We start from the raw sequence: 21739 nt of genomic DNA on the forward strand, positions 1-21739 counted from the left end.
ACAGGGAGTACCAGGTAATAACATGACTATATACAGGGAGTACCAGGTAATAACATGACTATATACAGGGAGTACCAGGTAATAACATGACTATATACAGGGAGTACCAGGTAATAACATGACTATATACAGGAGTACCAGGTAATAACATGACTATATACAGGGAGTACCAGGTAATAACATGACTATATACAGGGAGTACCAGGTAATAACATGACTATATACAGGGAGTACCAGGTAATAACATGACTATATACAGGGAGTACCAGGTAATAACATGACTATATACAGGGAGTACCAGGTAATAACATGACTATATACAGGAGTACCAGGTAATAACATGACTATATACAGGAGTACCAGGTAATAACATGACTATATACAGGGAGTACCAGGTAATAACATGACTATATACAGGGAGTACCAGGTAATAACATGACTATATACAGGGAGTACCAGGTAATAACATGACTATATACAGGGAGTACCAGGTAATAACATGACTATATACAGGGAGTACCAGGTAATAACATGACTATATACAGGGAGTACCAGGTAATAACATGACTATATACAGGGAGTACCAGGTAATAACATGACTATATACAGGGAGTACCAGGTAATAACATGACTATATACAGGGAGTACCAGGTAATAACATGACTATATACAGGGAGTACCAGGTAATAACATGACTATATACAGGAGTACCAGGTAATAACATGACTATATACAGGGAGTACCAGGTAATAACATGACTATATACAGGAGTACCAGGTAATAACATGACTATATACAGGGAGTACCAGGTAATAACATGACTATATACAGGGAGTACCAGGTAATAACATGACTATATACAGGGAGTACCAGGTAATAACATGACTATATACAGGGAGTACCAGGTAATAACATGACTATATACAGGAGTACCAGGTAATAACATGACTATATACAGGGAGTACCAGGTAATAACATGACTATATACAGGAGTACCAGGTAATAACATGACTATATACAGGGAGTACCAGGTAATAACATGACTATATACAGGGAGTACCAGGTAATAACATGACTATATACAGGAGTACCAGGTAATAACATGACTATATACAGGAGTACCAGGTAATAACATGACTATATACAGGGAGTACCAGGTAATAACATGACTATATACAGGAGTACCAGGTAATAACATGACTATATACAGGAGTACCAGGTAATAACATGACTATATACAGGGAGTACCAGGTAATAACATGACTATATACAGGGAGTACCAGGTAATAACATGACTATATACAGGGAGTACCAGGTAATAACATGACTATATACAGGAGTACCAGGTAATAACATGACTATATACAGGGAGTACCAGGTAATAACATGACTATATACAGGGAGTACCAGGTAATAACATGACTATATACAGGGAGTACCAGGTAATAACATGACTATATACAGGGAGTACCAGGTAATAACATGACTATATACAGGGAGTACCAGGTAATAACATGACTATATACAGGGAGTACCAGGTAATAACATGACTATATACAGGGAGTACCAGGTAATAACATGACTATATACAGGAGTACCAGGTAATAACATGACTATATACAGGGAGTACCAGGTAATAACATGACTATATACAGGAGTACCAGGTAATAACATGACTATATACAGGGAGTACCAGGTAATAACATGACTATATACAGGGAGTACCAGGTAATAACATGACTATATACAGGGAGTACCAGGTAATAACATGACTATATACAGGGAGTACCAGGTAATAACATGACTATATACAGGGAGTACCAGGTAATAACATGACTATATACAGGGAGTACCAGGTAATAACATGACTATATACAGGGAGTACCAGGTAATAACATGACTATATACAGGAGTACCAGGTAATAACATGACTATATACAGGGAGTACCAGGTAATAACATGACTATATACAGGAGTACCAGGTAATAACATGACTATATACAGGAGTACCAGGTAATAACATGACTATATACAGGGAGTACCAGGTAATAACATGACTATATACAGGAGTACCAGGTAATAACATGACTATATACAGGGAGTACCAGGTAATAACATGACTATATACAGGGAGTACCAGGTAATAACATGACTATATACAGGGAGTACCAGGTAATAACATGACTATATACAGGGAGTACCAGGTAATAACATGACTATATACAGGGAGTACCAGGTAATAACATGACTATATACAGGGAGTACCAGGTAATAACATGACTATATACAGGAGTACCAGGTAATAACATGACTATATACAGGAGTACCAGGTAATAACATGACTATATACAGGGAGTACCAGGTAATAACATGACTATATACAGGGAGTACCAGGTAATAACATGACTATATACAGGGAGTACCAGGTAATAACATGACTATATACAGGGAGTACCAGGTAATAACATGACTATATACAGGGAGTACCAGGTAATAACATGACTATATACAGGAGTACCAGGTAATAACATGACTATATACAGGAGTACCAGGTAATAACATGACTATATACAGGGAGTACCAGGTAATAACATGACTATATACAGGGAGTACCAGGTAATAACATGACTATATACAGGAGTACCAGGTAATAACATGACTATATACAGGGAGTACCAGGTAATAACATGACTATATACAGGAGTACCAGGTAATAACATGACTATATACAGGAGTACCAGGTAATAACATGACTATATACAGGGAGTACCAGGTAATAACATGACTATATACAGGAGTACCAGGTAATAACATGACTATATACAGGGAGTACCAGGTAATAACATGACTATATACAGGGAGTACCAGGTAATAACATGACTATATACAGGGAGTACCAGGTAATAACATGACTATATACAGGGAGTACCAGGTAATAACATGACTATATACAGGGAGTACCAGGTAATAACATGACTATATACATGGGAGTACCAGGTAATAACATGACTATATACAGGAGTACCAGGTAATAACATGACTATATACAGGAGTACCAGGTAATAACATGACTATATACAGGGAGTACCAGGTAATAACATGACTATATACAGGAGTACCAGGTAATAACATGACTATATACAGGGAGTACCAGGTAATAACATGACTATATACAGGGAGTACCAGGTAATAACATGACTATATACAGGGAGTACCAGGTAATAACATGACTATATACAGGGAGTACCAGGTAATAACATGACTATATACAGGGAGTACCAGGTAATAACATGACTATATACAGGGAGTACCAGGTAATAACATGACTATATACAGGAGTACCAGGTAATAACATGACTATATACAGGAGTACCAGGTAATAACATGACTATATACAGGAGTACCAGGTAATAACATGACTATATACAGGGAGTACCAGGTAATAACATGACTATATACAGGGAGTACCAGGTAATAACATGACTATATACAGGGAGTACCAGGTAATAACATGACTATATACAGGGAGTACCAGGTAATAACATTACTATATACAGGAGTACCAGGTAATAACATGACTATATACAGGGAGTACCAGGTAATAACATGACTATATACAGGGTGTCAGTGTAATATGTGTGAGCATGTGGGTAGACTATGTGAGCAGAGTCCAGTATGTGGAGTCCAGTATGTGTGAGCATGTGGGTAGAGTCCAGTATGTGTGAGCATGGGAGGTCCAGTATGAGCATGTGGGTAGAGTCCAGTATGTGTGAGCATGTGGGTAGAGTCCAGGTGAGCATGTGGGTAGAGTCCATGACGTATAGACAGTGTGTGTGAGCATGTGGGTAGAGTCCAGTATGTGTGAGCATGTGGGTAGAGTCCAGTATGTGTGAGCGTGTGGGTAGAGTCTAGTATGTGTGAGCATGTGGGAGTAGTCCAGGTAATAGAGTCCATGACTATCCAGTATGTGTGAGTGTGTGGGTAGAGTCCAGTATGTGTGAGCATGTGGGTAGAGTCCAGTATGTGTGAGCATGTGGGTAGAGTCCAGTATGTGTGAGCATGTGGGTAGAGTCCAGTATGTGTGAGCATGAGTCCAGTATGTGTGAGCATGTGGGTAGTCCAGGTGTGAATAACATGACTAGTATGAGCATATGGGTAGAGTCCAGTATGTGTGAGTGTGTGGGTAGAGTCCATGAGCATGTGGGTAGAGTCCAGTATGTGTGAGCATGTGGGTAGACCAGGTAATAACAGTATGTGACTATATGTGAGCATGTGGGTAGAGTCCAGTATGTGTGAGCATGTGGGTAGAGTCCAGTATGTGTGAGCGTGTGGGTAGAGTCCAGTATGTGTGAGCATGTGGGTAGAGTCCAGTGTGTGTGAGCATGTGGGTAGAGTCCACATGATGTGGGTAGAGTCCAGTATGTGTGAGCATGTGGGTAGAGTCCAGTGTGTGTGAGCGTGTGGGTAGAGTCCAGTGTATGTGAGCGTGTGGGTAGAGTCCAGTATGTGTGAGCATGTGGGTAGAGTCCAGTGTGTGTACCAGGTAATGGGTAGAGTCCAGTGTGTGTGAGCGTGTGGGTAGAGTCCAGTGTGTGTGAGCGTGTGGGTAGAGTCCAGTGTGTGAGCGTGTGGGTACAGTCCACAGCGTGTGGGTAGAGTCCAGTGTGTGTGAGCGTGTGGGTAGAGTCCAGTGTGTGTGAGCGTGTGGGTAGAGTCCAGTATGTGTGAGCATGTGGGTAGAGTCCCGTGTGGGTAGAGTCCAGTGTGTGTGAGCGTGTGGGTAGAGTCCAGTATGTGTGAGCATGTGGGTAGAGTGTGTGTGGACCTGTTAATTCCTTAGTGATGTGGACACCGAGGAATTTGATGCTCTCGGCTCCACTACAGCCCCATCGATACGGACGGGGCGTGGTAACCCCTCTGTTTCCTGTTGTCCACGATCAGATCCTTTGTCTTGCTGATGTTGAGGAGAGGTTGTTGTCCTGTCAGCACACTGCCATGTCTCCCTCTGACCTCTTCCTCATCAGTGATCCCTCCTATCACCTTCACAGTCAGCACACTGCCATGTCTCCCTCTGACCTCTTCCTCGTCAGTGATCCCCCTACCACCTTCACGTCGTCAGCACACTGCCATGTCTCCCTCTGACCTCTTCCTCATCAGTGATCCCTCCTATCACCTTCACGTCGTCAGCACACTGCCATGTCTCCCTCTGGCCTCTTCCTCGTCAGTGATCCCTCTGACCTCTTCCTCATCAGTGATCCCTCCTACCACCTTCACGTCGTCAGCACACTGCCATGTCTCCCTCTGACCTCTTCCTCGTCAGTGATCCCTCCTATCACCTTCACGTCGTCAGCACACTGTCATGTCTCCCTCTGACCTCTTCCTCGTCAGTGATCCCTCCTATCACCTTCACGTCGTCAGCACACTGTCATGTCTCCCTCTGACCTCTTCCTCGTCAGTGATCCCTCCTATCACCTTCACGTCGTCAGCACACTGTCATGTCTCCCTCTGACCTCTTCCTCATCAGTGATCCCTCCTATCACCTTCACGTCGTCAGCACACTGTCATGTCTCCCTCTGACCTCTTCCTCATCAGTGATCCCTCCTATCACCTTCACGTCGTCAGCACACTGTCATGTCTCCCTCTGACCTCTTCCTCATCAGTGATCCCTCCTATCACCTTCACGTCGTCAGCACACTGTCATGTCTCCCTCTGACCTCTTCCTCATCAGTGATCCCTCCTACCACCTTCACGTCGTCAGCACACTGCCATGTCTCCCTCTGGCCTCTTCCTCGTCAGTGATCCCTCTGACCTCTTCCTCATCAGTGATCCCTCCTACCACCTTCACGTCGTCAGCACACTGCCATGTCTCCCTCTGACCTCTTCCTCATCAGTGATCCCTCTGACCTCTTCCTCATCAGTGATCCCTCCTATCACCTTCACGTCGTCAGCACACTGTCATGTCTACCTCTGACCTCTTCCTCATCAGTGATCCCTCCTACCACCTTCATCGTCAGCACACTGTCATGTCTCCCTCTGACCTCTTCCTCATCAGTGATCCCTCCTACCACCTTCACCGTCAGCACACTGTCATGTCTCCCTCTGACCTCTTCCTCATCAGTGATCCCTCCTACCACCTTCACGTCGTCAGCACACTGTCATGTCTCCCTCTGACCTCTTCCTCATCAGTGATCCCTCTGGCCTCTTCCTCATCAGTGATCCCTCCTATCACCTTCACGTCGTCAGCACACTGTCATGTCTCCCTCTGACCTCTTCCTCGTCAGTGATCCCTCTGGCCTCTTCCTCATCAGTGATCCCTCCTATCACCTTCACGTCGTCAGCACACTGTCATGTCTCCCTCTGACCTCTTCCTCATCAGTGATCCCTCTGGCCTCTTCCTCATCAGTGATCCCTCCTACCACCTTCACGTCGTCAGCACACTGTCATGTCTCCCTCTGACCTCTTCCTCGTCAGTGATCCCTCTGGCCTCTTCCTCATCAGTGATCCCTCCTATCACCTTCACGTCGTCAGCACACTGTCATGTCTCCCTCTGACCTCTTCCTCATCAGTGATCCCTCCTATCACCTTCACGTCGTCAGCACACTGTCATGTCTCCCTCTGGCCTCTTCCTCATCAGTGATCCCTCCTATCACCTTCACGTCGTCAGCACACTGCCATGTCTCCCTCTGACCTCATCAGTGATCCAACTACCACCTTCACGTCGTCAGCACACTGCCATGTCTCCCTCTGACCTCTTCCTCATCAGTGATCCCTCTGACCTCTTCCTCATCAGTGATCCCTCCTATCACCTTCACGTCGTCAGCACACTGTCATGTCTCCCTCTGACCTCTTCCTCATCAGTGATCCCTCTGACCTCTTCCTCATCAGTGATCCCTCCTATCACCTTCACGTCGTCAGCACACTGTCATGTCTCCCTCTGACCTCTTCCTCGTCAGTGATCCCTCTGGCCTCTTCCTCATCAGTGATCCCTCCTACCACCTTCACGTCGTCAGCACACTGTCATGTCTCCCTCTGACCTCTTCCTCATCAGTGATCCTCTGACCTCTTCCTCATCAGTGATCCCTCCTATCACCTTCACGTCATCAGCACACTGTCATGTCTCCCTCTGACCTCTTCCTCTCAGTGATCCTCTGGCCTCTTCCTCATCAGTGATCCCTCCTACCACCTTCACGTCGTCAGCACACTGTCATGTCTCCCTCTGGCCTCTTCCAGTCAGTGATCCTAACCTCTTAACAGTGATCCCTCCTATCACCTTCACGTCGTCAGCACACTGCCATGTCTCCTCTGACCTCTTCCTCATCAGTGATCCCTCCTACCACCTTCACGCCGTCAGCACACTGCCATGTCTACCTCTGACCTCTTCCTCGTCAGTGATCCCTCTGACCTCTTCCTCGTCAGTGATCCCTCCTACCACCTTCACGTCGTCAGCACACTGCCATGTCTCCTCTGACCTCTTCCTCGTCAGTGATCCCTCCTATCACCTTCATCAGCACAGTCATGTCTCCCTCTGGCCTCTTCCTCGTCAGTGATCCCTCCTATCACCTTCACGTCGTCAGCACACTGTCATGTCTCCCTCTGACCTCTTCCTCATCAGTGATCCCTCCTACCACCTTCACGTGTCAGCACACTGTCATGTCTCCCTCTGGCCTCTTCCTTGTCAGTGATCCCTCCTACCACCTTCACGTCGTCAGGTCCCTCTGACCTCTTCCTAACAGTGATCCCTCCTACCACCTTCACGTCGTCAGCACACTGCCATGTCTCCCTCTGACCTCTTCCTCATCAGTGATCCCTCCTATCACCTTCACGTCGTCAGCACACTGTCATGTCTCCCTCTGGCCTCTTCCAGTCAGTGATCCCTCCTACCACCTTCACGTCGTCAGCACACTGTCACTGACCTCTTCCTCATCAGTGATCCCTCTGACCTCTTCCTCATCAGTGATCCCTCCTATCACCTTCACGTCGTCAGCACACTGTCATGTCTCCTCTGACCTCTTCCTCATCAGTGATCCTCTGACCTCTTCCTCATCAGTGATCCCTCCTATCACCTTCACGTCGTCAGCACACTGTCATGTCTCCCTCTGACCTCTTCCTCATCAGTGATCCCTCTGACCTCTTCCTCATCAGTGATCCCTCCTATCACCTTCACGTCGTCAGCACACTGTCATGTCTCCCTCTGACCTCTTCCTCATCAGTGATCCTCTGACCTCTTCCTCATCAGTGATCCCTCCTATCACCTTCACGTCGTCAGCACACTGTCATGTCTCCCTCTGGCCTCTTCCTCATCAGTGATCCCTCCTACCACCTTCACGTCGTCAGCACACTGTCATGTCTCCCTCTGGCCTCTTCCTCGTCAGTGATCCCTCCTATCACCTTCACGCTCGTCAGCACACTGTCACCAGTGATCCCTCCTATCACCTTCACGCCGTCAGCACACTGCCATGTCTCCTCTGACCTCTTCCTCATCAGTGATCCCTCCTACCACCTTCACGTCGTCAGCACAATCCTCTGACCTCTTCCTCCAGTGATCCTCTGACCTCTTCCTCATCAGTGATCCCTCCTATCACCTTCATTCGTCAGCACACTGTCATGTCTCCCTCTGACCTCTTCCTCATCAGTGATCCCTCCTATCACCTTCACGTCGTCAGCACACTGTCATGTCTCCCTCTGACCTCTTCCTCATCAGTGATCCCTCTGGCCTCTTCCTCATCAGTGATCCCTCCTATCACCTTCACGTCGTCAGCACACTGTCATGTCTCCCTCTGACCTCTTCCTCATCAGTGATCCCTCCTACCACCTTCACGTCGTCAGCACACTGTCATGTCTCCCTCTGACCTCTTCCTCATCAGTGATCCCTCTGGCCTCTTCCTCATCAGTGATCCCTCCTATCACCTTCACGTCGTCAGCACACTGTCATGTCTCCTCTGACCTCTTCCTCGTCAGTGATCCTCTGGCCTCTTCCTCATCAGTGATCCCTCCTATCACCTTCATCGTCAGCACACTGTCATGTCTCCCTCTGACCTCTTCCTCATCAGTGATCCTCTGGCCTCTTCCTCATCAGTGATCCCTCCTACCACCTTCACGTCGTCAGCACACTGTCATGTCTCCTCTGACCTCTTCCTCGTCAGTGATCCCTCTGGCCTCTTCCTCATCAGTGATCCCTCCTATCACCTTCACGTCGTCAGCACACTGTCATGTCTCCTCTGACCTCTTCCTCATCAGTGATCCCTCCTATCACCTTCACGTCGTCAGCACACTGTCATGTCTCCCTCTGACCTTCCTCATCAGTGATCCCTCCTATCACCTTCACTTCGTCAGCACACTGCCATGTCTCCCTCTGACCTCTTCCTCATCAGTGATCCCTCCTATCACCTTCACGTCGTCAGCACACTGTCATGTCTCCCTCTGGCCTCTTCCTCGCCAGTGATCCCTCCTACCACCTTCACGTCGTCAGCACACTGCCATGTCTCCCTCTGACCTCTTCCTCGTCAGTGATCCCTCCTATCACCTTCACGTCGTCAGCACACTGTCATGTCTCCCTCTGGCCTCTTCCTCGTCAGTGATGCCTCCTATCACCTTCACGTCGTCAGCACACTGTCATGTCTCCTCTGGCCTCTTCCTCATCAGTGATCCCTCCTATCACCTTCACGTCGTCAGCACACTGTCATGTCTCCCTCTGACCTCTTCCTCATCAGTGATCCCTCCTACCACCTTCACGTCGTCAGCACACTGTCATGTCTCCCTCTGACCTCTTCCTCGTCAGTGATCCCTCCTATCACCTTCACGTCGTCAGCACACTGTCATGTCTCCCTCTGACCTCTTCCTCGTCAGTGATCCCTCCTATCACCTTCACGTCGTCAGCACACTGCCATGTCTCCCTCTGACCTCTTCCTCATCAGTGATCCCTCCTATCACCTTCACGTCGTCAGCACACTGTCATGTCTCCCTCTGACCTCTTCCTCGTCAGTGATCCCTCTGACCTCTTCCTCATCAGTGATCCCTCCTATCACCTTCACGTCGTCAGCACACTGTCATGTCTCCCTCTGACCAGTGATCCCTCCTATCACCTTCACGTCGTCAGCACACTGTCATGTCTCCTCTGACCTCTTCCTCATCAGTGATCCCTCCTATCACCTTCACGTCGTCAGCACACTGCCATGTCTCCCTCTGACCTCTTCCTCGTCAGTGATCCCTCCTACCACCTTCACGTCGTCAGCACACTGTCATGTCTCCCTCTGACCTCTTCCTCATCAGTGATCCCTCCTATCACCTTCACGCCGTCAGCACACTGCCATGTCTACCTCTGACCTCTTCCTCATCAGTGATCCCTCCTATCACCTTCACGTCGTCAGCACACTGTCATGTCTCCCTCTGACCTCTTCCTCATCAGTGATCCCTCCTATCACCTTCACGTCGTCAGCACACTGTCATGTCTCCCTCTGACCTCTTCCTCGTCAGTGATCCCCCTCCTATCACCTTCACGTCGTCTCTCCTCTGACCTCTTCCTCATCAGTGATCCCTCCTATCACCTTCACGTCGTCAGCACACTGTCATGTCTCCCTCTGACCTCTTCCTCATCAGTGATCCCCTCTGGCCTCTTCCTCGTCAGTGATCCCTCTGACCTCTTCCTCATCAGTGATCCCTCCTACCACCTTCACGTCGTCAGCACACTGTCATGTCTCCCTCTGACCTCTTCCTCATCAGTGATCCCTCCTACCACCTTCACGTCGTCAGCACACTGTCATGTCTCCCTCTGACCTCTTCCTCATCAGTGATCCCTCCTATCACCTTCACGTCGTCAGCACACTGTCATGTCTCCCTCTGACCTCTTCCTATCAGTGATCCCTCCTATCACCTTCACGTCGTCAGCACACTGTCATGTCTCCCTCTGACCTCTTCCTCGTCAGTGATCCCTCCTATCACCTTCACGTCGTCAGCACACTGCCATGTCTCCCTCTGGCCTCTTCCTCATCAGTGATCCCTCCTATCACCTTCACGTCGTCAGCACACTGCCATGTCTCCCTCTGACCTCTTCCTCATCAGTGATCCCTCCTATCACCTTCACGTCGTCAGCACACTGTCATGTCTCCCTCTGACCTCTTCCTCAGTGATCCCTCCTCTTCCAGCACACTGCCATGTCTCCCTCTGACCTCTTCCTCGTCAGTGATCCCTCTGGCCTCTTCCTCGCCAGTGATCCCTCCTATCACCTTCACGTCGTCAGCACACTGTCATGTCTCCCTCTGACCTCTTCCTCATCAGTGATCCCTCCTATCACCTTCACGTCGTCAGCACACTGTCATGTCTCCTCTGACCTCTTCCCTCAGTGTCAGTGCACACTGCCCTCCCTCTGACCTCTTCCTCTCAGTGATCCCTCCTATCACCTTCACGTCGTCAGCACACTGTCATGTCTCCCTCTGACCTCTTCCTCGTCAGTGATCCCTCCTATCACCTTCACGTCAGCACACTGCCATGTCTCCCTCTGACCTCTTCCTCGTCAGTGATCCCTCCTATCACCTTCACTCGTCAGCACACTGTCATGTCTCCCTCTGACCTCTTCCTCGTCAGTGATCCCTCCTACCACCTTCACGTCGTCAGCACACTGTCATGTCTCCCTCTGACCTCTTCCTCTCAGTGATCCCTCCTATCACCTTCACGTCGTCAGCACACTGTCATGTCTCCCTCTGACCTCTTCCTCGTCAGTGATCCCTCCTATCACCTTCACGTCGTCAGCACACTGTCATGTCTCCCTCTGACCTCTTCCTCATCAGTGATCCCTCCTATCACCTTCACGTCGTCAGCACACTGTCATGTCTACCTCTGACCTCTTCCTCGTCAGTGATCCCTCCTACCACCTTCACGTCGTCAGCACACTGTCATGTCTCCCTCTGACCTCTTCCTCGTCAGTGATCCCTCCTATCACCTTCACGTCGTCAGCACACTGTCATGTCTCCCTCTGGCCTCTTCCTCGTCAGTGATCCCTCCTACCACCTTCACGTCGTCAGCAAACTTGATGATGGTATTCACCCATGCAGTCGTGGGACTAAGCACGCACCCCTGAGGGCCCCTGTGTTAATGGCGGATGTGCTGTTTTGAATAATTTTGCACGCCCAATTTTTCAGTTTTTGATTTGTTAAAAAAGTTTAAAATATCCAATAAATGTTGTTCCACTTCATGATTGTGTCCCACTTGTTGTTGATTCTTCACAAAAAAATACAGTTTTATATCTTTATGTTTGAAGCCTGAAATGTGGCAAAAGGTCGCAAAGTTCAAGGGGGCCGAATACTTTCGCAAGGCACTGTAGGTATTCAATTTGTCTATGTGGGTGAGGGCAGTGTGGAGTGCAGTTGAGATTGTGTTATCTGTGGATCTGTTGGGGAGGTATGTATTTTGGAGTGGGTCCAGAGTGTCTGAGATGTTGGAACAGCCTTGCCATAGCAACAGCCTTGGAACCAACAACTCTAGCCAATCAGGGCCCATCTGTCATTGACAACAGCCTCTCAGCTCGGCAACACCAGACATGGACAGACACTCCAGAGAGGGCACGCCAGCATTGACCATCACAAACCATCACAGACCATCTGCCCATCTACGTCAGCCCCAGACATCTCTGGCTCATTTAGAAAGCGTATACAAATTGTACTTTAGGCCTATTGGTTTTGAACAACAGTGTTTTGTACAAGTGGTATGACTGGATTCAAGAGGAACAAATTGTGAAAGTTTGTCACGTGTCAACCACAAAACTATGGTAATGGAACTTCAATGTGACTGAGCGCATCAGCTGAAGGCTGAGGGAGTTGGACTCAGCACGGCCCTGTCAGAGATAAACTAACGCCAAGTCACAGCTTCCGCCGTCCGGCTGATCACACATAATCCTGACCTGTCATCATCGTTACACCCCATCACTCAGACATGAGCTAATCAGACACCATGCTGTTCTGCCTGTCGGCCTGTCTGTCTGTCTGTCGCTGACGGCCCATCTCTGTAGCCGCTACACGAACACGACAGCCAGTCATATAAATTCAGAATCATATACGGTCTCCTCTGGGGCTGTGTGGTCATGTATGGTCTGGTCATGCCAACAGGTCTTGTATAAATTAAAACAAGACAAGTTTATGGTCCGGTGCCAATGTAAACCTAAGACTCCGTATCAGCCACCCAAGCACTAGATTTAAGTGACTACATCAGGCTTGGGTTCAAATAGTATTTGCTTTATTTAAAATACTTCACTGCGCTTTTCTGAGCTTGCCTGACACAACTGAACTAATGGTGTAGACCCAAAAGTGCAAACCTCTCCCATCTGTCACTCCAGGAAGACATAATCAAATGCTCAGATTATTTTCAAGGAAACAAGTACTACTTGAACCAAGGTCTCTACTACAGTGGACTTCTGCCTGTGTGATTCTATGATATCACATGTTTCTTCTCTGCCTGCCACTGCTGGGCAAACTGTCGGCTGGTTGCAACAACACTGACGTGTAATCAGACTGAAGCCCTGTGCCAAGAAGTGGGGAGTGCAGTAAATTACCAGCTGACGAAAGAATGGAAAAAGGTGTGTTTTGTGTTTTCTCCCTGGGACCGGCGGGAGGCGAGAATGGAGGGATGAAGGGAGAGTCTTTTCCTGCTGTTCTGTGGATGCAGCCTGGGATACGGAGCTAATGGATTCTCCCGGCAATGAACCAGTATTCAGGCTGCTGTCCAGAGCAAAGAGGGAGAGTGGAAGGGAGGGAGGGAGGGAGCCACCTGAGATGTTTCCCACAGTACTGGCCTGGAGATTAGGAAGGAAGGAAGGGATGGAGGAGGGCTGGAGGGATAGGGAGGGAAGAGAGTGAATAGTAGGGGTGGGGTGGGATGGAGGAGGGGTGGAGAGATAGGGAGGGAAGAGAGTGAATAGTAGGGGTGGGGTGGGATGGAGGAGGGTGGAGGGATAGAGAAAGAGGTGGAGAAGGAAAGAAGAGAGGGAGATGTGTGGGGGAGGGGGGAGGTAGAGAAGGATGAGGAGGAGGAGGTGAAGGGGAGGGATGGAGGGATAGAGAAAGAGGTAGAAGAGAGAGAGGAAGAGAGAAGAGATGGGGTGAAGGGGAGGGATGGAGGGATAGAGAAAGAGGTAGAGAAGGAAAGAGAGAGGAAGAGAGAAGAGATGGGGTGAAGGGGAGGGATGGAGGGATAGAGAAAGAGGTAGAGAAGGAAAGAGAGAGGGGAAGAGAGAAGAGATGGGGCGAAGGGGAGGGATGGAGGGATAGAGAAAGAGGTAGAGAAGGAAAGAGAGAGGAAGAGAGAAGAGATGGGGCGAAGGGGAGGGATGGAGGGATGGAGGGAGAGAGAAAGAGGTGAAGGGAGAAGGGGAAAGAGAGGAAGAGAGAAGAGATGGGGTGAAGGGGAGGGATGGAGGGATAGAGAAAGAGGTAGAGAAGGAAAGAGAGAAGAGAAGAGATGGGGTGAAGGGGAGGGAGAGGGATGGAGAAGGAAGGGGAGGGATGGAGGGATAGAGAAAGAGGTAGAGAAGGAAAAGAGAGAGGAAGAGAGAAGAGATGGGGTGAAGGGGAGGGATGGAGGGATAGAGAAAGAGGTAGAGAAGGAAAGAGAGAGGAAGAGAGGGAAGAGATGGGGGAAGGGGAGGGATGGAGGGATAGAGAAAGAGGTGGAGAAGGAAAGAGAGAGAAAGAGAGAAGAGATGGGGTGAAGGGGAGGGATGGAGGGATAGAGAAAGAGGTAGAGAAGGAAAGAGAGAGGAAGAGAGAAGAGATGGGGTGAAGGGGAGGGATGGAGGGATAGAGAAAGAGGTAGAGAAGGAAAGAGAGAGGAAGAGAGAAGAGATGGGGTGAAGGGGAGGGATGGAGGGATAGAGAAAGATAGGAAAGAGAGAAGGAGGGGTGAGGGGAGGGATGGAGGGAAAGAAGAGAGAGAAGAAAGAGAGAAGAGATGGGGTGAAGGGGAGGGATGGAGGGATAGAGAAAGAGGTAGAGAAGGAAAGAGAGAGGAAGAGAGAAGAGATGGGGGAAGGAAGGGGAGGGATGGAGGGATAGAGAAAGAGGTAGAGAAGGAAAGAGAAGAGAGAAGAGATGGGGTGAAGGGGAGGGATGGAGGGATAGAGAAAGAGGTAGAGAAGGAAAGAGAGAGGAAGAGAGAAGAGATGGGGTGAAGGGGAGGATGGAGGGATAGAGAAAGAGGTAGAGAAGGAAAGAGAGAGGAAGAGAGAAGAGATGGGGCGAAGGGGAGGGATGGAGGGATAGAGAAAGAGTAGAGAAGGAAAGAGAAGGAAAGAGAAGAGATGGGGTGAAGGGGAGGGATGGAGGGAAGAAAGATAGAGAAGGAAAGGAGAAGAGATGGGGTGAAGGGGAGGGATGGAGGGATAGAGAAAGAGGTAGAGAAGGAAGAGAGGAAGAGAGAAGAGATGGGGTGAAGGGGAGGGATGGAGGGATAGAGAAAGAGGTAGAGAAGGAAAGAGAGAGGAAGAGAGAAGAGATGGGGTGAAGGGGAGGGATGGAGGGATAGAGAAAGAGGTAGAGAAGGAAAGAGAGAGGAAGAGAGAAGAGATGGGGTGAAGGGGAGGGATGGAGGGATAGAGAAAGAGGTAGAGAAGGAAAGAGAGAAGAGATGGGGTGAAGGGGAGGATGGAGGGATAGAGAAAGAGGGGAAGGAAAGAGAGAGGAAGAGAGAAGAGATGGGGTGAAGGGGAGGGATGGAGGGATAGAGAAAGAGAGAAGGAAGAGAGAAGAGATGGGGTGAAGGGGAGGGATGGAGGGATAGAGAAAGAGGTAGAGAAGGAAAGAGAGAGGAAGAGAGAAGAGATGGGGTGAAGGGGAGGGATGGAGGGATAGAGAAAGAGGTAGAGAAGGAAAGAAGAGGAAGAGAGAAGAGATGGGGTGAAGGGGAGGGATGGAGGGATAGAGAAAGAGGTAGAGAAGGAAAGAGAGAGGAAGAGAGAAGAGATGGGGTGAAGGGGAGGGATGGAGGGATAGAGAAAGAGGTAGAGAAGGAAAGAGAGAGGAAGAGAGAAGAGATGGGGTGAAGGGGAGGGATGGAGGGATAGAGAAAGAGGTAGAGAAGGAAAGAGAGAGGAAGAGAGAAGAGATGGGGGAAGGGGAGGGATGGAGGGATGAAAGAGGTGGAGAAGAAAGAGGATGGGGTGAAGGGGAGGGATGGAGGGATAGAGAAAGAGGTAGAGAAGGAAGAAAGAGAAGAGATGGGGTGAAGGGGAGGGATGGAGGGATAGAGAAAGAGGTAGAGAAGGAAAGAGAGAGGAAGAGAGAAGAGATGGGGTGAAGGGGAGGGATGGAGGGATAGAGAAAGAGGTAGAGAAGGAAGAGAGAAGAGATGGGGAGAAGGATGGGATGGAGGGAGGGATGGGAGAAGGGAGGGATGGAGGGAAAGAGGTAGAGAAGGAAAGAGAGAGGAAGAGAGAAGAGATGGGGTGAAGGGGAGGGATGGAGGGATAGAGAAAGAGGTAGAGAAGGAAAGAGAGAGGAAGAGAGAAGAGATGGGGTGAAGGGGAGGGATGGAGGGATAGAGAAAGAGGTAGAGAAGGAAAGAGAGAGGAAGAGAGAAGAGATGGGGTGAAGGGGAGGGATGGAGGGATAGAGAAAGAGGTAGAGAAGGAAAGAGAGAGGGATGGAGAAGAGAGAAGAGATGAAGGGGAGGGATGGAGGGATAGAGAAAGAGGTAGAGAAGGAAAGAGAGAGGAAGAGAGAAGAGATGGGGTGAAGGGGAGGGATGGAGGGATAGAGAAAGGGAGGAAGAGAGAAAGAGGTAGAGGGATGGAGGAAAGAAAGAGAGAGGGAGAGAGAAGAGATGGGGCGAAGGGGAGGGATGGAGGGATAGAGAAAGAGGTAGAGAAGGAAAGAGAGAGGAAGAGAGAAGAGATGGGGCGAAGGGGAGGGATGGAGGGATGAAAGAGGTAGAGAAGAAAGGGATAGAGAAAGAGGTGAAGGGGAGGGATGGAGGGAAGAGAAAGAGAGAAGGAAGAGAGAAGAGATGGGGCGAAGGGGAGGGATGGAGGGATAGAGAAAGAGGTAGAGAAGGAAAGAGAAGAGGAAGAGAGAAGAGATGGGGAGGTAGAGAAGGGGAGGGATGGAGGGATAGAGAAAGAGGTGGAGAAGGAAAGAGAGAGGAAGAGAGAAGAGATGGGGTGAAGGGGAGGGATGGAGGGATAGAGAAAGAGGTGGAGAAGGAAAGAGAGAGGAAGAGAGAAGAGATGGGGTGAAGGGGAGGGATGGAGGGATAGAGAAAGAGGTAGAGAAGGAAGAAGAGAGGAAGAGAGAAGAGATGGGAGAGAGGAGAAGGGGGGTGAAGGGGAGGGATGGAGGGATAGAGAAAGAGGTGGAGAAGGAAAGAGAGAGGAAGAGAGAAGAGATGGGGCGAAGGGGAGGGATGGAGGGATAGAGAAAGAGGTAGAGAAGGAAAGAGAGAAGAGATGGGGTGAAGGGGAGGGATGGAGGGATAGAGAAAGAGGTAGAGAAGGAAAGAGAGAGGAAGAGAGAAGAGATGGGGTGAAGGGGAGGGATGGAGGGATAGAGAAAGAGGTAGAGAAGGAAGAGGAAGAGAGAAGAGATGGGGTGAAGGGGAGGGATGGAGGGATAGAGAAAGGGTAGAGAAGGAAAGAGGAAGAGAGAAGAGATGGGGTGAAGGGGAGGGATGGAGGGATAGAGAAAGAGGTAGAGAAGGAAAGAGAGAAAGAGAGAAGAGATGGGGTGAAGGGGAGGGATGGAGGGATAGAGAAAGAAGGAAGGAAAGAGAAGGAAAGAGAGAAGAGATGGGGTGAAGGGGAGGGATGGAGGGATAGAGAAAGAGGTAGAGAGAAGGAAAGAGAGAAGAGATGGGGTGAAGGGGAGGGATGGAGGGATAGAGAAAGAGGTAGAGAAGGAAAGAGAGAAAGAGAGAAGAGATGGGGTGAAGGGGAGGGATGGAGGGATAGAGAAAGAGGTAGAGAAGGAAAGAAGAGAGGAAGAGAGAAGAGATGGGGTGAAGGGGAGGGATGGAGGGATAGAGAAAGAGGTAGAGAAGGAAAGAGAGAGAGAAGAGAGAAGAGATGGGGTGAAGGGGAGGGATGGAGGGATAGAGAAAGAGGTAGAGAAGGAAAGAGAGAAGAGATGGGGTGAAGGGAGGGATGGAGGGATAAGAAAGAGGTAGAGAAGGAAAGAGAGAGGAAGAGAGAAGAGATGGGGTGAAGGGGAGGGATGGAGGGAGGGATAGAGAGGAAAGAAGAAGAGATGGGGTGAAGGGGAGGTGGAGGGAAGGAAAAGGTAGAGAGGAAGAGAGAAGAGATGGGGTGAAGGGGAGGGATGGAGGGATAGAGAAAGAGGTGGAGAAGGAAAAGAGAGGAAGAGAGAAGAGATGGGGTGAAGGGGAGGGATGGAGGGATAGAGAAAGAGGTAGAGAAGGAAAAGAGAGAGAGGAAGAGAGAGGGGAGAAGGGATGGGGTGAAGGGGAGGGAGGGATGGAGGGATAGAGAAAGAGGTAGAGAAGGAAAAGAGAGAAAGAGGATGGGGTGAAGGGGAGGGATGGAGGGATAGAGAAAGAGGTAGAGAAGGAAAGAGAGAGGAAGAGAGAAGAGATGGGGTGAAGGGGAGGGATGGAGGGATAGAGAAAGAGGTGGAGAAGGAAAGAGAGAGAGAAGAGAGAAGAGATGGGGTGAAGGGGAGGGAAGGAGGGATAGAGAAAGAGGTGGAGGGAAGGAAAGAGAGAGGAAGAGAGAAGAGATGGGGTGAAGGGGAGGGATGGAGGGATAGAGAAAGAGGTAGAGAAGGAAAGAGAGAGGAAGAGAGAAGAGATGGGGTGAAGGGGAGGGATGGAGGGATAGAGAAAGAGAGAAGGAAAGAGAAGGAAAGAGAGAAGAGATGGGGTGAAGGGGAGGGATGGAGGGATAGAGAAAGAGGTAGAGAAGGAAAGAGAAGAGAGAAGAGAGAAGGGGAGGGATGGAGGGATAGAGAAAGAGGTAGAGAAGGAGGAAGAGAGAAGAGATGGGGTGAAGGGGAGGGATGGAGGGATAGAGAAAGAGGTAGAGAAGGAAAGAGAGAAGAGATGGGGTGAAGGGGAGGGATGGAGGGATAGAGAAAGAGGTAGAGAAGGAAAGAGAGAGGAAGAGAAGATGGGGTGAAGGGGAGGGATGGAGGGATAGAGAAAGAGGTAGAGAAGGAAAGAGAGAGGAAAGAGAAGAGATGGGGGAAGGGGGAGGGATGGAGGGAAGAAAGAGGTAGAGAAGGAAAGAGAGAGGAAGAGAGAAGAGATGGGGTGAAGGGGAGGGATGGAGGGATAGAGAAAGAGGTAGAGAAGGAAAGAGAGAGGAAGAGAGAAGAGATGGGGTGAAGGGGAGGGATGGAGGGATAGAGAAAGAGGTATGGAGGGAAGGAAAGAGAGAGGAAGAGAGAAGAGATGGGGTGAAGGGGAGGGATGGAGGGATAGAGAAAGAGGTAGAGAAGGAAAGAGAGAGGAAGAGAGAAGAGATGGGGTGAAGGGGAGGGATGGAGGGATAGAGAAAGAGGTAGAGAAGGAAAAGAGAGGAAGAGAGAAGAGATGGGGTGAAGGGGAGGGATGGAGGGATAGAGAAAGAGGTAGAGAAGGAAAGAGAGAGGAGAGAGAAGGGGAGGGAGAGATGGGGTGAAGGGGAGGGATGGAGGGATAGAGAAAGAGGTAGAGAAGGAAAGAGAGAGGAAGAGAGAAGAGATGGGGTGAAGGGGAGGGATGGAGGGATAGAGAAAGAGGTAGAGAAGGAAAGAGAGAGGAAGAGAGAAGAGATGGGGTGAAGGGGAGGGATGGAGGGATAGAGAAAGATAGAGAAGGAAGGAGGAAGAGAGAAGAGATGGGGTGAAGGGGAGGGATGGAGGGATAGAGAAAGAGGTAGAGAAGGAAAGAGAGAGGAAGAGAGAAGAGATGGGGTGAAGAGGGATGGAGGGATAGAGAAAGAGGTAGAGAAGGAAAGAGAGAAGAGAGAGGATGGAAAGGGAGAAGAGAGGGAAGAGAGAAGAGATGGGGTGAAGGGGAGGGATGGAGGATAGAGAAAGATAGAGAAGGAAAAGAGAGAAGAGATGGGGTGAAGGGGAGGGATGGAGGGATAGAGAAAGAGGTAGAGAAGGAAAGAGAGAAGAAGGAAGGGGAGGGATAGAGGGATAGAGAAAGAGGTAGAGAAGGAAAGAGAGAAGAGATGGGGTGAAGGGGAGGGATAGAGGGATAGAGAAAGAGGTGGAGAAGGAAAGAGAGAGGAAGAGAGAAGAGATGGGGTGAAGGGGAGGGATGGAGGGATTAATGAATCTCTCTCTCTCTCTGACAAGCGGTACCGGAGCGCCAAGTCTAGGACCAAAAGGCTCCTTAACAGCTTCTATCTCCAAGCCAAAAGACTGCTGAACAGCTCATCAAATGGCCACCGGACTATTTACACATTGACCCCCCCCCTCCATTTGTTTTTACACTGCTGCTACTCGCTGTTTATTATCTATGCATATGACTTGGTACTGGTACCCCCTATATATAGCCTCGTTATTGTTATTTTATTGTGTTACTATTATTTTTTACTTTAGTTAATTAGGTAAATAAACTCTTAACTCTTTCTTCAACTGCAGTGTTGGTTAATTAAGGGCTTGTAAAGTCAGCATTTCATGGTAAAGTCTACACTTGTTTTATTCTGCGCATGTGACAAATAATGTTTGATTTGATTTGTTGTTGCTGTTTTGTGTTTGTCAAACCCCACAGCCTCAGACCCTCTCTCAGACCCTCTCTCAGACCCTCTCTCAGACCCTCTCTCAGAATCTCTCTCAGACCCTCTCTCAGAGCAGTGGCGAATCGTGTCGTTCCGAGTAACCCAATTCCAACCCCGCACCCCACCAAAATTTCAACACACTTTAGATTACTGTCAAACATCCACACTGCCTGCCTTTTTGGGGGATTGGTTGCCATGGCGATCGACAACAACAGCGTACACACACACAGGAGAGGGCGGCACCAGGCAGTCAATCCCTCCGGCATGCCCCCCTCTCTCTCTCCGTACCCCTCGCCCCTCTGCCCAGTGTCTGCCTGCCCCTCTTCTCACCACTTCTGACCTGTTTCAACCCAACAGCACTGCAGACAACACTGGCCCACTGTGGCCACATGGGAAAACTGCTCAACCACAACAAAAGGCCTCTTTATGATTAGCTCACACACACAATGTCGCTCTCTCACTCAGTCACTAATGTGTTTTAACTAGGATGAAGTCGTCTCTAGACACTGATCTTGGGTCAGTTGGATTATGATTTGTGGTTCTTACCTCCTTTCGTTGTCGTCGAGGTGAGCAAACAGCACGTTCTTGGAGATGGCCTTGGCCAGAGCAGTCATGGTCTTGTAGTCTTTAGGAATCACCTGAGGAACAACATAGCAAACATCATGGTCTCTCAAACAGGAACCAGACTTCAGCACCTTCATAAACACAACTGTCTGTACATAATGGAATGCAACCCATCTGTTTGACTCAGATCACGTGTGTGTGTACCTGTGTGTGTGTGTGTGCGTGTGCGTGCACAGCCCTTCGCTGTGAGGTCACGAGGCCATGTGCTCATTCATAAAACATGCATTTTCATGTCCATGTCTGAACCAAAGGACTGTTTGGGGGAATGATGCGGGCCAGCCACATTTCCTCAGAGCCACTACAAAGACTACTGCCTCTGTATTTAAGGAAAGACGTTCTAGGGAGAAAAACTTAGAGCTCTGAGCTCTGCAGATGTGTTACCGTGGGGAGAAGAGAGAGAGAGAGAGAGAG

The 21739-nt window shown here is 49.2% G+C and overlaps 1 protein-coding gene and 2 long non-coding RNA genes across 33 annotated transcripts in view; 1 reads left to right on the forward strand and 2 right to left on the reverse strand.

The window, feature by feature from the left end:
* Window positions 1-5199: 5199 nt before the first annotated feature.
* On the reverse strand, window positions 5200-11990 carry LOC127930121 (uncharacterized). Of its 15 annotated transcripts, XR_008136851.1 has the most exons (7): window positions 11831-11963; window positions 10939-10996; window positions 10736-10803; window positions 9727-10025; window positions 9456-9523; window positions 7369-7432; window positions 5200-5462 (listed from the first exon to the last, which is right to left on the reverse strand). It is a non-coding gene; the product is annotated as an uncharacterized LOC127930121 (long non-coding RNA). The 15 variants fall into 15 exon arrangements; XR_008136849.1 differs by lacking the exons at window positions 7369-7432; window positions 9456-9523 and having other exon boundaries at window positions 5200-5472; window positions 9727-9862; window positions 9931-10025; XR_008136845.1 differs by lacking the exons at window positions 7369-7432; window positions 9456-9523; window positions 10736-10803 and adding an exon at window positions 11664-11731 and having other exon boundaries at window positions 5200-5472; window positions 10939-11074; window positions 11868-11990.
* A 3406-nt stretch (window positions 11991-15396) lies between these two features.
* Window positions 15397-19770, forward strand: LOC127930120 (uncharacterized). 17 transcript variants are annotated; one of them, XR_008136829.1, is made up of 6 exons: window positions 15397-15586; window positions 15912-16053; window positions 16389-16601; window positions 19205-19346; window positions 19422-19492; window positions 19642-19770. It is a non-coding gene; the product is annotated as an uncharacterized LOC127930120 (long non-coding RNA). The 17 variants fall into 17 exon arrangements; XR_008136825.1 differs by lacking the exons at window positions 19205-19346; window positions 19422-19492; window positions 19642-19770 and adding exons at window positions 15771-15841; window positions 17103-17244; window positions 17332-17521; XR_008136834.1 differs by lacking the exons at window positions 19205-19346; window positions 19422-19492; window positions 19642-19770 and adding exons at window positions 15771-15841; window positions 17103-17244; window positions 17332-17521 and having other exon boundaries at window positions 15912-15982.
* A 1476-nt stretch (window positions 19771-21246) lies between these two features.
* Window positions 21247-21739, reverse strand: part of LOC127930343 (cAMP-dependent protein kinase type I-beta regulatory subunit-like) — a 49752-nt gene continuing 49259 nt past the window's right edge. The window contains exon 4 of the mRNA XM_052520018.1: window positions 21247-21342. Coding sequence (XP_052375978.1) covers window positions 21247-21342 — 96 coding nt within the window. The remainder of the gene's footprint in view (window positions 21343-21739) is intronic.

This window comes from Oncorhynchus keta, chromosome 5, assembly GCF_023373465.1.
Source record: "Oncorhynchus keta strain PuntledgeMale-10-30-2019 chromosome 5, Oket_V2, whole genome shotgun sequence".
Lineage (NCBI taxonomy): Eukaryota > Metazoa > Chordata > Actinopteri > Salmoniformes > Salmonidae > Oncorhynchus > Oncorhynchus keta.